General features: G+C 39.4%; 1 protein-coding gene across 2 annotated transcripts in view; it reads left to right on the forward strand.

The window, feature by feature from the left end:
* COL4A2 (collagen type IV alpha 2 chain) overlaps positions 1-15422 on the forward strand; it is a 217425-nt gene that overhangs the window by 173771 nt on the left and 28232 nt on the right. For both annotated transcript variants that reach the window (XM_058184419.1, XM_058184418.1), the window contains exons 25-29: positions 876-1077; positions 6416-6475; positions 6837-6899; positions 10911-11018; positions 14772-14993. In XM_058184419.1, the coding sequence (XP_058040402.1) occupies positions 876-1077; positions 6416-6475; positions 6837-6899; positions 10911-11018; positions 14772-14993 (655 nt within the window). The remainder of the gene's footprint in view (positions 1-875; positions 1078-6415; positions 6476-6836; positions 6900-10910; positions 11019-14771; positions 14994-15422) is intronic.

Below are 15422 nucleotides of genomic sequence, written 5' to 3' on the forward strand. Positions count from 1 at the left end.
AGGTGTTTAGCTCAACCCTCAAGATCCTAAAGGAAATTTACAACATTGATGGCCTTCCTTCCACTTGACTTCTCCTGACGGCTGAAATCAAGTCAAGTCCTGAAAGTGCTGAGTCTGCTGGTTGGACTCATTAATGGACAAGACAGGCCAGTGATCTGAAACTGAACCCTAGCAGGGCAAAGGCAGTGATTCTTGGGGATTTAATATTCATTCTGAGCTAGTTTGGTCAACTATTGATTGATTGCTTTTACTGTTTTCACAGTTTTTAGACACTTTAGAAGTTTTAGCATTCCTGGATGGGAATAGTTTGAAATCAGGTGGGAATTTTCAGTTATCCTTGAGGACAACTAGGAAGCTTCAATTGGAATATAATTTTGTTCTAAAAATTTGGTTGGAATAACCAGCCTTATTCATAACATGCACATTTTAAAAATAACTCCACAGTGACTAATAGACTCACACTGAGAATGTGACAATTTGGACATTTTATGGTTAAATATAGTTGAAAAATGCTGCAAGTTATTTGCGCTACACAGAGATTTCATAGATTAAGTCACTAGCAATAAATATTCTGCTAACAATTTTGCGACTGCTTTCTAAGCTATTTTGATTCTAAGTTATCCCTCCATCTAAAAATCTAGCAGTTCTTACTACTTGGAGTTTTTCCTTTGTTATCCACATTTCCTCACTCACTGAAGCCATTCAACTGGAGATATGAAGATATATATGCTGTAAGCAATTGCCAGGTATAGGAGTTACCTGTTTATAGAAATTGGGTAACTCAGTAAAAAGGTAGCTGAGAAAGTTAAGAAAGTGATTTAGTGCTGAAACAGCTTAGCTGGTGGAAGCTTACAATATTTTAAATTTCTTTGCAGGGTGATGGCATAAGAGGAGAACGAGGGGAACCTGGTAGAGCAGGCCAACCAGGCCCAAAAGGTTTTCCTGGTGAAACTGGTCTGCCTGGTGTGGGTTTGCCCAGTCCAAAGGGATATCGTGGTCCTAGAGGTGACCCTGGCACATATGGAAACCCTGGCTTTCAAGGCCCTCCTGGCCCCCCAGGCCCTCCTGCTCAGACAGGTACTTTCTTCAATCTCCAACTAGTTAGAGCACATTTGGAAATCTGGGGACCTGAGATGAATATGATCACAAAATGGCTGCTAGGAGGAAGAGGGCTAGTTACAAAAAGCATGAGACATGGCAACCACAAAATGAAAAGTGGTATAAAGTTAGATCTAATAAATGAAAATAGACCGTTATACTTTTCATATCATTTTTAGCTGGGACTTCACAGATTCACCTTGAAGTTTGTATCAATATACATGAATCCAATAGAAATCTATCTGCAGAGTAAAAAATAAAAAAACTTTTCTTTCAAGTGTATGCCATAACCTTGCTTTGTTTTAGCAGACAGCCCATCACGATCGTCGAAGGAACTCTGCCCAGTCTGTTGGGACTAGACTGGTTTCGTGCCCTGGGCATGGGAGTGACTGGCATCTACAAGAGTGACTGTAACCTGAAAGACATTCTCTTTAACGAGTTCGAAGATGTCTTCAAGGACTGCCTGGGCAAGTACAAGGGGACCCCTATTTCCTTCAACTTAGACCCCCAGGTAGCCCCCATTAGGCTTAAGGCGAGGAGAGTCCCCTTTGCCGTAAAACCAAAATTGATAAGGAGCTGGATAAGCTCATTAATCAGGGATCTTGGTGCCAGTCGATCACGCAAGTGGGACGCCAATCGTCACCCCATAAAACCGGACGGGTCAATTAGAATTTGCGCTGACTACAAGGCGACGCTTAACAAAGCCTTACAGAAAAGCGCTTACCCGGTTCCCGTGGTGCAACACTTATTGCACTCTTTGGGGCAAGGGCAAGTCTTTGCAAAGTTAGACTTGGCCCAAGCCTACCAACAACTGCCAGTAGGCGCCCGCTGGCGAAGCCCAAACGATTGTACGCACAGGGGCGCCTACAAGTGATCCCGATTACAGTTTGGGGTCAGAGTGCCACCAGCGCTGTCCCAAAACCTGATGGAACGACTACTGCAGGGGCTCCCAGGGGTAGTTCCCTACTTCGATGATGTCCTAATTTCAGGGGAAAACATGGAGGAATTGGGGGAGCGGTTAAGAAAGGTCTTGAGCATTTTCCGGACAGCCGGATTAAAAGTCAAGACAAACAAATGCCAGATCGGGTCGAATCCGTCGATTTCTTGGGCTACCGGATAGACAAGAAAGGAATTCACCCTACTGAGAGCAAGGTTAAGGCAATTAGGAAGGCTCCAGCGCCCAAAAACAAAGCAGAGCTGCAGGCATTCCTGGATTGGTTAATTTTACGCGGTCTTTTAAACGGACAACGCAACCGTTGCGGAACCGCTGCATAGGCTCTTAGGGAAAAATACTGTTTGGTCTTGGGGAAAGTCGGAAAAGAGGGCTTTTGAAGCAGTAAAGAACCTGCTCTCAAGTGATAGCCTGCTCATCCAATATCACGATTCATTACCCTAGTGCTGGTTTGCGATGCCTCCCTTATGGGGTGGGGCTGTACTCAGCCATAGACTTCCAAACGGTACAGAAGCCCCTATAGCGTTCTATTCGAGAACGATGTCCTCCCCAGAGAGGAACTACAGCCAGTTAAACAAAGAAGCACTAGCCATTGTATCAGGGGCCAATTCCACGAGTATGTATTTGGGCGGAATTTCGAAATCGTGACTGACCACAGACCGCTACTAGGAATACTGGCTGGCGACCGCCCAACGCCTGTGGCACTTTCGCCGCGATTGACCCGATGGACTATATTCTTAGCCGCTTATTCGTACAAGCTGCAACATCGACCAGGAAAAGAAGTGGGGCACGCAGACGCATTAAGCCGATGCCCATTACCTGGGGCGACCGAAGACCCCACTCCAGGGACACCCATCCTACTTATTGACTCCTTGGACTCTGGCCCAGTCACATCTAAGGAAGTGGCTCGGGCATCATACCGGGACATTGTGTTAAGGACTGTACTCGGTTGGGTACAGAGAGGGTGGCCCGCTGCGGCGGGCGAAAGGTGCAAAGAATTTGTTAAAAAACGAGATGAGCTCTCGGCTCAAGGGGTGCCTGTTATGGGGTGATCGTGTAATAATTCCTGAAAAGTTAAGGGAAAGGTATTGGACCTCCTCCACGAGGTCACCCAGGATCGTAAGGATGAAGGGTTAGCTAGAAGCTATGTATGGTGGCCACTCATGGACGCAGAGATTGCTGAGAGGGTAGGAAATGCCAGGCTTGCCAAGAATCCAGACCTCTACCCCCAACGGCCCCAGTCAGAGAATGGGAAAAGCCCCAAGGGCCCTGGTCAAGAATCCACATTGATTTTGCTGGCCCTTTCACGGCCAAACATTCCTAGTGGTTGTGGATGCATTTTCTAAATGGTTGGAGATCATACTCATGAAATCCACTACGGCCGAAGCAGTAATCGCAACCCTGCGCCACCTATTCGCAACTCACGGGTTGCGGACACTCTGGTGTCCGACAATGAGCCTCAATTCACGGCAGCCCAGTTTGAAGAATACCTGGCAGAGGAAGGCATCCGACATGCCCTCTCTGCGCCTTTCCACCCTGCGTCGAATGGCCTTGCAGGCGTTCCGTCCGGGCGCTAAGGAGGCATTGTCCAGGCTAAAGCCAGGTGACTGGCAAACAAAATAGACTTTCCTAGCAATCCAGCACAGAACCCCAAGCACGGCCACGGAAAAGCCCAGCCGAATTGCTAATGGGACGGAAACTCCGGTGCCCACTGGACCGTTTGAATCCCCATTACACACCAGAGGGTTACAAAGGAAAATTAGAAAGACAAGGAAATGAGCATAGGCGACCAGGTGTGGGCCGAAACTATGGGGGCGGCCCTAGTTGGCTCGCAGGACAAATAATTAAAGTAACTGGCCCAAAGTCATACGTGGTAGAACTACCCGACAACCGAGTGTGGAGGCGCCACATAGATCAGTTAAGGAAGCGAATAACTGACCAAACTGAACCAAATGAAACATATCATGATCAATACCAATTTGAATCCACAGCTGACAATGACCGGGAGGCGCAAGACTTAGCTGAGGTCCCAGAGTTCCAGCGACGCCATCAGGTTCCCGAGGGAAACAGCAGGAAATTCAAAAAGTAATCCAAGGCGGATGGCCAAGAAAAAGTCGGCCAATAATCCGGAGCCCGATGGCCCAGAGAAAGAGCTGGGAGGAAAACAGCCCCTCCGACCAGCTCAAAACACCACCCAGAACTGAACCGCGCAGGTCAGAAAGGACTAGGAGACGCCCAGGTTATTTGCGTGACTACGTCGAAAAATAACATGTAAATAATTATGTAAATAGAGGCAAAGTGTTTTCTGGGAGGGGAGGAGTGTTATGTATTAATGCTGTACCTTTAAATATTTGAGCGGGAAATCAGCACGTTGCTGATTGGTCAAAACCTCCAACAGAACTATATAAAAGGAGAGGGTTTTCGCCCAGCCTGTTGCTGGGTTCACCCTATATTAAAGAGCTGTTGTCACTACCCTGGTCTCCAGCCTCGTTACTTCCCGAACTTAACAGCAACCACAAAATGAAAAGTGGTATAAAGTTAGATCTAATAAATGAAAATAGACCGTTATACTTTTCATATCATTTTTAGCTGGGACTTCACAGATTCACCTTGAAGTTTGTATCAATATACATGAATCCAATAGAAATCTATCTGCAGAGTAAAAAATAAAAAAACTTTTCTTTCAAGTGTATGCCATAACCTTGCTTTGTTTTAGCAGACAGCCCATCACGATATGCCAAAAAACCTATATTCCAGCCATTGTATTGTTTTCCTAATTCCTCAGACCAAAAGCAGTAGAAACAAAGTCAGCAGAAAACTACTGTATACATTTTATACAACACAGTAACAGAATACTAAAACCAATAGAAAAATATTATGTTATGCACTTAAAAAAAGTATTTTCTACAGTTTGTAGTGAAGAAGAGCATTATATATAGCTGAATATTCAAATCTGACTGTTAAACAAAGACTTTAAAAAGTTGGAATATCCCAAGCTTGAATTGGCTTGACTGTTTCCAGAGTCTGGTGACTGCCAGGAAAGAGCATTTTTCATAGTCCTTTTCTCATTAGAGAAATCAAATTACGTATGTTAACCTAATGGCTGATTAAAATGCTATGTACACTAACCTAATCATTGGTGTATGGGGAGATTGGGTTAAATTCCTGGTGGTACTTCTTGAAGCTTTGTAATCACACTAAAACCTTTATTATGGTCTTTAGGCCAGAAAACACTACAACAAAATTACATAAACCTATAAATAATAAAACTAAAAAATACACATAAAATACAACAAAATTCATAACATAAACAAACAGTAATACAGATTACAGTTGCAGTCACCTACATTTATACTAGAATAGGATGGATCACACAAATGGTGGCACAAAATCAGGCAATCTGGAAAGGTACCATACATCAGGGTCTTTGTCAGCTAGAAAGAACAGATAAGCTTTGATAGTATTGGAGATACTTGGCTGGCAAAGAGCTTATTTTGATGGCCAAAGCAGCTGGTCGTTTAAGGCCAACAACCAAGACCAATATCTCAGGAATAAAACTGCAGTATCTGTTGTTCTTAGAACTGGGTTCTAACTGTTGCCATGTGTCTATTACTTTCTGGTCATATTTAATGATAAAGTCTTGACTCAACTCATGCCAGACAAATTCAAGAAACAAAATACACAAGTATTTTAATTTTAATATTATAAGCTTTTGTCTAAAGTTAAAATTCTCTCTCACTCTCACTCTCTCTCTCTCTCTCTCACACACACACACACACATAAACCAAAAATAGATGATAGATAGATAGACAGACAGACAGACAGACAGACAGATAGATAGATGATATATAATATTTGCATTTCACTTTTAGATCTTTCATTTGTTCTGCTTGTAGAAAAGTTGTAGGCTTTTCCAAGGGCATTCTTTTGATATTTAAAGCAAGTGAACAATGGAAAGGCTGACAGGGAATTTCTGTCTCAGTGAACTGGAAATTAATCTCTGAGGTGGATGCTATAATTAATAAATCACCGAATCTTAGCAACAAGAATATTTGATGAAATTGTTCCGGAATTAGGATTAATAGAATAACAGTGTCCCTTCTACTTTGCGATATAAAGGTGTTGGCCATATAGTTTTTATAGACCTCCTTATGTAACGTTGCTTCATTTGTCCATCTCCTATATTTTGAATACTTTGGCAGCTTTTCCTGCTTATGAATGAATTGCATCAGATAAATAATTGATCCACTGAATTCTTATAGATGGATTCAAAGGTATAGTCTAATTGAATATTATAGTTTGGTGCCTGATAATGGCTTAAACAAATTAGATATTCTTGTTTGTTTGCTTCTTCTTTTTTTATAGAATGTGGGCAAACAGAGGACCGCTTTCTTAGAGATAATAGAACAGAATCAATTCATCCAGGTAAAATGAACCAAACATGATTATTCAAAAATGAACTATATACTTTTATTTAAGTGAATGTTTCTTCTCCCAGAAGACAAAAAATTTAAGTGACAAGAAAACTCTGAGACAAGAAAATTATTTCAAAACTCTTTTTATACATTTTAATTTCACAAATTCCATTTAACAAAATATGCTTTGCACAATTATTAAAAATTCAGAAGCAACACTAAAGTAATTGTATTAAAAGAGTAAAATTGTTTTGCTTACTCAACAGACAATGTGGGCTCTAAGCTAACAAAACCTTTGCCATAATTCATTTATTAGGCTTTAAGGAACCATCAGCATGTTTGGTTTTTTCAGTTCGTATTTTTGTTTTTAGGGACTAGCTGTGTTATGGCCCCAAAAGGAGCTCCGGGATACCCAGGATTGCCTGGACTACCAGGTATGCTTTTTTTAAAGAATCAAATAGTACCATGATTCACATAGCGAGAATAATTTCAGCCAATTTTTCTTAACTGTAATAATTATTCCAAAACAATACTGTACAAGTAATCCTCAATTAAAAACTGCAGTTGCAACTGGAACGCTATCACTAAGCAATGTACTCATAAAATGCAACATCACATGATTCCCCTTGTTGGAAGATGTTAAAGAAGGTCACAGATGGGCACAAACTAAGCACCCAGGTTACAGTCACATGACTATGGGAATGCTATGGCAGCTGGAACGCTAAGTACCATTTGTTCAGCATTGTTTCAGATGTTGAATGAATGGTTGTTAAAATCCACCTGTAAATGGAGATCAAATCTAGCTTACTTAATTAAAAAAATTAACTTCCATATTGATCTGTCAATTATTATTTTGTAAGAACTCAGAATTTTCAGTTGACAAATGTAATCATTGTTGATGTTTTCTTTGTAATCAATAATATAGTACTTCCTGTTTTTATTTCAAGTAGACAAACCTGTTCTTAACTTACTTAACATGTCAAATTCTTTATGTCCGTAATATTTCAACAGAATTGAAAATCTTTTGTATTGGTTTCAAAGTATTTTTTTCCCCAAAGGATAATATTTTTCATTTTAAATCCCTTTAAAATATGCCATCTGTTTCTGAATCAAAATGACTATTCATTATAGCAAAATGCAATTAAGAAATATTACTGGAACGTCTGGAGAAAGTATGACAAACTAAAGATGACTCTGTGAAAACAGAGTTGACAACCAAGGATCCAGAGAGTAGACTGGTTCCTTAGAATCTCTCCAGATAAAGAAAGGATGGGAAATCATCTACATCTTGCTTACAACCACGGCAAAGCCTTTTAAAAGACACTAAATTTGTAAATCTCATTTCCTAGTCACTTTCAGAAAATACTATTTTAAAGCTAATAAAGACCTTCCGAATGCCAAGTTTGAAAAACCTTCATAGGGTAAACCTTCAGCTCTGAACAAAAAAAAATTAATTATAAGATTAAAGAATCTGAAATAAACAACAAAAAGCAAAATAGGATTTTGATCTTAGAAAGTAATAGATGGATTAAGGGTCAAGATAAATTTGGAATATTGAAATATTTTACAATAAGACTTTGAAATTAATTATAAAGAACAAACAGCTTCTTGCAGTAAATAGTTGTGATTTGTTTTTAGAAGACATAACAGATAAGTAATTTCATGATTTAAAAATTACACAATAGAAGTGACTAAATATTTTAGGAAAAGAAAAAATGCCAGCCTATAAAATGCAAAATGTTATAACAATGAAAATACTGAAGTAGACATTGGAAATTGGAGTCAGAAATTAGTAGCCATAATGTAAACAACCTGCTTCTGTGGATAGATTATGTCCAACAGATGTGAAACAAATCTTATCTTATACAGAAATAGTAGAAACAGAAATACTGGATTTTTAAAAGTATGGATTAAAACAATACAAGTGGAAATACAAGTGACAGACCAAGTGAACAACCCAGATAAAGACTCTTTACTGAATATACAAAAGAAGTTTTAAAAATTAAAAGGAAAGGACAAACAATAAATCAAGTTAATTGTCTTTCTTTCCCTTTTTTTAAAATAAAAATATCAAATCAAAGCGTGATCATTTGTATTCTAATACAAATAAAACTAATCTGATTAAAGATAATAATTACATTCAATCAGCTTACGTATTTCTAATAATAATACACACTTGTATTGAGTTATAGTCTATCATTGTTCAATTATTCCATGTTTTCTCTTTTTACTTTCATTTTATCATATAAAAATGTATACACTAATATTCCCCTTTTCTTGTTTCTATCACTTATTCTAACTTTTAAACATATCACCCTTTATTAAGAGACTTTTTCTTTCTTTCCTATCTTAACTTCTAATCATGTCACCTACCTAAAAAAAAAAAAGGAAAAATAGGAAAGGAAAGGGGAGTGAGAGAAAGGGAAAAGCAACTCAAAATAACAAAAAAGAGAAATCATCCATCCATCATCTCTTGCCCATTTCAATACTTTAATTGCTATGCTTTAAAAGAAAGATAGGAAAAAGGAAAAGCAAATCAATACAATAACAACAAAAGGAAATCATCTATCCATTGAATCTTGCCCGCTTCAATACTTTACTTGCTATGCTTTTTTTTTTTTTACTTGCCTCCTGAATTCCTCTCTTAAATCTTTGTCTCTATCTATGTTTGGTTTTTTGGATGTTCAGTCTAGGTCTTCCTCCAACCTCTACCCTCTTCCACTGCCTAATCTCTAAAATTTCTATCCAGGCCCCTGTCTTCCTTTCAAACATATCTTCCCACTCTCTTAATATATTCCCCTCCCCCGGTTTAATTCATCAATCACTATTAGTTTCATTGTTATCTCCTCTTTGTCTTCTTCCTTCTTCATTTCTTCTGTTGACTCCTCCCTTTCCTGGGCATCTTGATCTTTACTCATCACCCCTCGTATAGCATTTTCCATTTTTTCTATAATCTCCTTAAATCCTTTCTCCATGATGTCTTTTGTATTTTGAAAAAGTAATTCCACTCATTTCTTTCTTCTTAAGTATCTTGTTTTGTTTTAAAAAACTCAATTTTTATCCAGAAGTCCAAGAACAATTTATTCAGTCTTTAAATTACCCTTCAAGGAGTGCAGTTCTTTATGTCCCATAGGTTAACAATCAGTTCCATTGAATTAGTCCCAGAGGTTATCAAAAGCCCCTTTAAATCCCCTTTACAGATTCAATTTTCTAGTATAACATTCAAGTGTCTCTTTAATGGAATAGCGTCCTCATTTTCATATTTGGGTCTCAGTAGTCATAGGGTAGTCAATGGGCATTGTCACTGTTCTTCATATAGGTTGCAATTTTTCCTTTTGTCAGCAGGTGGCACTCTCCATTTAAATTTCAATTTACTAGTCCATCGTCCATTGTCATTTTGGTTATAAAAAGTTATAAAAGTAGAATAAGGTTTATGAGTAAATAATTCCAGCAATTAAATGCCTTCCCAGTACCACATCTTCCAAATTTAGGAGTCCAATTTTCTATTTATTTCAAAATCTATTATTTTACTCTCCTGCGCCTTCATTTTCAGTCAGGTATTTCCTCTGAATGCCCCAAAATGCTTAGATGCCATTTTAACACAAAGTTCTGAGCAAATAGCTCTAGATTGTTTCTTGGGGTTAAATTTAGACCAAAAGAAAAATCCTCTTCCCCAGTTCCAACACTGTTCACCTACTTCTATCCAGCACCAGTCTTAGTTGTTCTTCAGTTGTCCCAGCTTGTAGCAGCCATCTTTAGCTGCCTCTTCTTCTTGCTGTCGCTGAGAGGGAAAAAGACAAGAGAGCTGCAATTTTCCTCAACCCCACAGGGTACCTCCCTTTGGTTCACCGCCCCTACAGGGTGGCTTTGGCTCCCTCGGGAGCCCACAAACAGGAAGAAACTTAGCAAGGAGCGTGGAGACCCACCTTGCGGGTCTGATCCCACCACGATCCCACTTCTTGTCAGAAGTCTCTGACAAGAGAATGGTCTTGATAATATATTTTAATTAGATTTACAAAAGAGGCTTGCTAAAGCCTTAAACAAGCTTCTGTGATGGGGCAAAGAAGATTGAAGAGAAATCAAAGCCTATGACAATATGTGAATGAATTTAAGATTAAGATTGTTAGGGGACTTCCATAGTGATGTCACGGTGGTAGGGTACAGGGAAACTGGACTCTGTTCTCCCTGTCCAATTTTCTGCATTTGGAAGCCGGTAATTGGAAAGCCGGTAATTGGACGGAATATATACTCTGAGAATTCCTAAGGGGGAGCCATTTTAACTCTCTTTCTTCCACACAAACTATCTAAACCCTGCAGTCTTTTGCTCTTCTAGAACACACTCCCTCCCACTTGGAAAACAGGACTACATTCAACCACAGTTAGTTTTCCTTCTTCTAATTAATTTTTTTAATTAAAAATATACATATTACATCTTCAAATCATAGGTGCAAAGGGTGCAAAAGGGATTCCTGGTGAATTTGGTTTGAATGGATCTCAAGGACTGAAAGGACTTCAAGGGGATCAAGGTCGTGGAGGTGCAGCAGGTCCAGCAGGTACTGTAAAACTAACATTTACTTGCAGATATTTTAAATATTTGGATAGGATTTATATTTCACCCTTTAGCTGGTTTGTTTGTTTGTGTCAGATGCATCACAATTAAAATAAGGCATACTATATGGCACAACATTTAAAATGCAAGATTAAAATATATACAAATTAAACAGCTCTTGCCCAGAAACTAGCAACATTAATGGTGTTCTGTCATGCTGCCATGAGGTCCTCAAGTGTACACTGATCAGGACCCAAAGGGCAAGCATACATATGTGTTGTTGTCTGCATGTCATCAGAATCACAAAGGGCAGAAGCCACCGGGTAGCCCCATTTGTTCAGAGTGTCTCTGTATCTTGTTGTATCCATGCGCAGTCTATTCAGCGATTTCCATACTTCCCAGCTTTTGTCAGACCCAGGTGCCAGCTCCTCCATTGGCTCCATCCAGTGTTGGTTCTTTGTAGCTTTCCATAGATCCACTCTGCTTTCAAATTCTTCAAAGTCTTCCATCGACCTAAGGAAGCCCTTCCTGGATTTTAATCTTTGATAAGATGGTTGTAGGCCATAGAGATGGTGTTGTCTAGATATAGAAGATTTAAGTCTCTGTGTCAGGCCATACTAGGCCGTAGGTTTCCAGGCCTGACACTCTGTCCGTATGCTGCTGCTTCTCTGCCAAACAACAGGCAGGCAGGGCAATGCCAGCTAGGTGGTAGATCTTATCTACAGAGGTGATTTAAGGCATCCAGTAATAATTATGCCAGCTTCATTCAGAGCAATGTGTACTTTTCCAGCATGTGCTGATTTATACCAGACTGGGCAAGTATATTCGTCTGAGGAGTAGCAAAGAGCTACTCTTTAGCTGGCGAATCACAGCTTAAACAGACCCACTGGGAAAAGAACTCTAATTCTAATTAGGTATTTTAAAAATAAGGTTTTTAAAAGGAGATGATGATGATGATGATGATGATGATTATTATTATTATTATTATTATTATTATTATTATTATTATTATTATTATTATTATTATTTAATTTGTATACCGCCCTTCTCCCGAAGGACTCAGGGCGGTTAACAGCCAAATAAAAACGACAGTCAATAAACATAATACAAATAAAACAATAACTAAAAAACTTATTCAAAATTTGGCCCAAATTTAAAATACAATTAAAACCCTAAAAAACCAATTAAAAATTTAAAACCCATAATAACATCTAAAAATTCTATGCCAGTCCTGCACGGAAAAATAGATACGTCTTCAGCTCACGGCGAAAGGTCCAAAGGTCAGGAAGTTGTCGGAGTCCAGGGGGAAGTTCGTTCCATAGGGTTGGTACCCCCACAGAGAAGGCCCTCCCCTGGGGGCCGCCAGCCGACATTGCTTGGCTGACAGCACCCTAAGGAGTCCCTCTCTGTGAGAGCGCATGGGTCGGTGGGAGGCAAACGGTGGCAGTAGGCGGTCCCGTAAGTAACCCGGTCCTAAGCCATGGAGCGCTTTAAAGGTGGTAACCAACACCTTGCAGTGCACCCGGAAGACCACAGGCAGCCAGTGCAGCTTGCACAGGATTGGTGTTATATGGGAGCCACGAGCAGCTCCATCTATCACCCGTGCAGCTGCATTCTGGACCAACTGGAGCCTCCGGGTGCCCTTCAAGGGGAGCCCCATGTAGAGAGCATTGCAGTAGTCCAGGCGAGAGGTAACAAGAGCATGAGTGACTGTGCATAAGGAATCCTGGTCAAGAAAGGGGCGCAACTGGCGAATCAGGCATACCTGATAAAAAGCTCTCCTGGAGACGGTCGTTAAATGTTCTTCAAAAGACAACCGCCCATCCAGGAGAACGCCTAAGTTGCGCACCCTCTCCATCAGGGCCAATGACTCACCCCCAACAGTCAGCCGTGGTTGCAGCTGACTGTACCAGGATGCCGGCATACACAGCCACTCTGTCTTGGAGGGGTTGAGCTTCAGCCTGTTTTTCCCCATCCAGACCCGTACAGCTTCCAGACACTGGGACAGCACTTCGACAGCTTCGTTGGGGTGGCCTGGAGTGGAAAAGTACAGCTGCATGTCATCAGAATACAGTTGATAACTCACCCCAAAGCCACGGATGATCTCACCCAGTGGCTTCATATAGATGTTGAACAGGAGGGGTGAGAGAATCGACCCCTGCGGCACCCCACATATGAGGTGCCTCACAGTCGATCTCTGCCCCCCTGCCAACACCGTCTGCGACCGGTCAGAGAGATGTTAACTCCCCAACAATTCACTGGTTTTCTCCTGACACAGAAATTAAATCCTTATTGAGTATTCCTGTTCTTAGAAAATATGGGGATTTCCAATAGTATCTAAAGATTATGTATTAATAATAGCAACTATATTTTTTGCTTCAGCATCCATATAATAGCTGATTGACTGGAAGCCATGTTATTTTCTTTTATTTCTTTAGTTTTTCACAAATGTCCTGAACATTTATTTTGTATGTGATGTGGAGAGGAAGTGTCCCCTGCACTAGGGAGCAATTTTGCCTACTATGAGGGAGAAGAGTATCCTCTCATAATATTTGGAAAATCCCTCCTTGGGGCTAGACAATAAAACATTATAATTAATTCATATAGGCTGGTGCATATTTCCCCTTTTCCAAAAAATATTCAACCTAGAAGAATTAGATATTGCCAACCAGAGATAGTAATAGACATCAAGTTGATTACTTTCAACACTATCTAGAAAAAGTTAAATTAATGTATTAATTATTTTTATAGTCAGCAATTATTTGCTAAAGTAAAATTTATTATTATACAATATAAGAAGGTCCAAACTAATCCACTGAATTAATATTTTAAATCTTCTCATATTTTTAAAAACCTGTTTATTTAATGCGAGAGTTTTATATAAAATTATAGAAATATCTTTGATTTTAAATGTTGTGGTATATCTCATTCTTCGAACATGAAAAATATTTTAATTGCATAACCCCATGAATTTAAAAAGAAATATGTTTGAAAGTTAGTTGTAACTAGTGATCAATTCTTCTTCAGAATATTTTTAACAGAAATAGGTTTACCATAAAGAAAATCATTAATTAATCCTATGGATTTTATTTTCCAATTCCTTAAATTAAACATGTGTATCCATGTGTATCCATGTGTTAAAAAACCTGGGTGATCAAGGAATGAAAGAATACGCAGGGGCAAATTTTGTTTCTACTTTTTTCAAATTCTAAGATAAGTTTCAGAGATGTATTTGTGGTACTAATTATTAATTTCTTAATATAATGCAAGAATATACAGCTGTAACAGAGTCTGACTAATATAAACTCCATTCGCACCCATTAAATGCATGTATTTTTTTTTTAAGCAAATTAATTTAACTATAAGGATATCTTATAGTGCCAACAGATTACGGTTCACATGTTCAGGAAACAAAGGAGGGCAGCACTGAGAAAATTTTAATCTGATGGACCAATTAAAATGAAAAAATGCTCTGTTATTGGACTGTACTTGATCAGACCTTTATAGCAAAACTTTTTGTAAATCATGTCCAGGAAATATTCATATAACAGATTATTAATATTTAGGTGTACTGATATGCAAATGAGATATTTTAGTAATTACTATATTCCCAAAGAAACTAATGGGAATAAACGTTCACTTGATTAATAATACTCATGTTGCTGGTTATTTTAATATTTTCCCCATATTTTATGTAATTCACTGTTAATTGATCAAAGTTTGATTCTTATTATCAATGTCATTCTGTTTTGCTTAGGATTCACTGGACCCAGAGGAAGCAGAGGTGCCCCAGGGATGCCTGGGGAAAGAGGACTTCTAGGAAATCCTGGTTTGCCAGGTTTGCCAGGCCTCCTTGGGGAAAAGGGGCTTACAGGTGATGTTCTAGGAGCACCACCAGGCTTTCCTGGGGACCCTGGGCCACCTGGATTCCCAGGAGCAAAAGGCTCACGAGGAGATCAAGGCTTACCAGGAATTAAAGGTAACTCTGTCTTAGATTACATAACGGTTAATAAGAGAAAGAAATGGTGCAGGAGGGCCTTATACATTAGAATAAAGAGAAAAGACAGAGCTGGGTATTGCAGGAACCACTGGGATGCTAAGGTTCTACGGGTTCTGGAGCAAGATAAAATAAGCAAGGAGCCATGGGGTATAGCTCCAATGACAAGATAGCCTCATAGACAGACAATGTTCTGAGTGCATAATGCACAGGGTGCATCCTCAGCACTTATCTGTGGTTTCTGGGGAGAACTCCAGTAATCATGGCTGGACTGACACCAGCACAAATTTTCAGAATGACTTTCCCAGGTTTTTTTTTTTATGGTGTTGTCTTAGGCAAAGTACTAGTTTAATTAATTTAGTAAGAATTCAGTGCTATGCCTGTACATTTAAGTTCTCTAAATCATGACTG

This window comes from Ahaetulla prasina, chromosome 1 (genome assembly GCF_028640845.1).
Source record: "Ahaetulla prasina isolate Xishuangbanna chromosome 1, ASM2864084v1, whole genome shotgun sequence".
NCBI classification, from domain to species: Eukaryota; Metazoa; Chordata; class Lepidosauria; order Squamata; family Colubridae; genus Ahaetulla; species Ahaetulla prasina.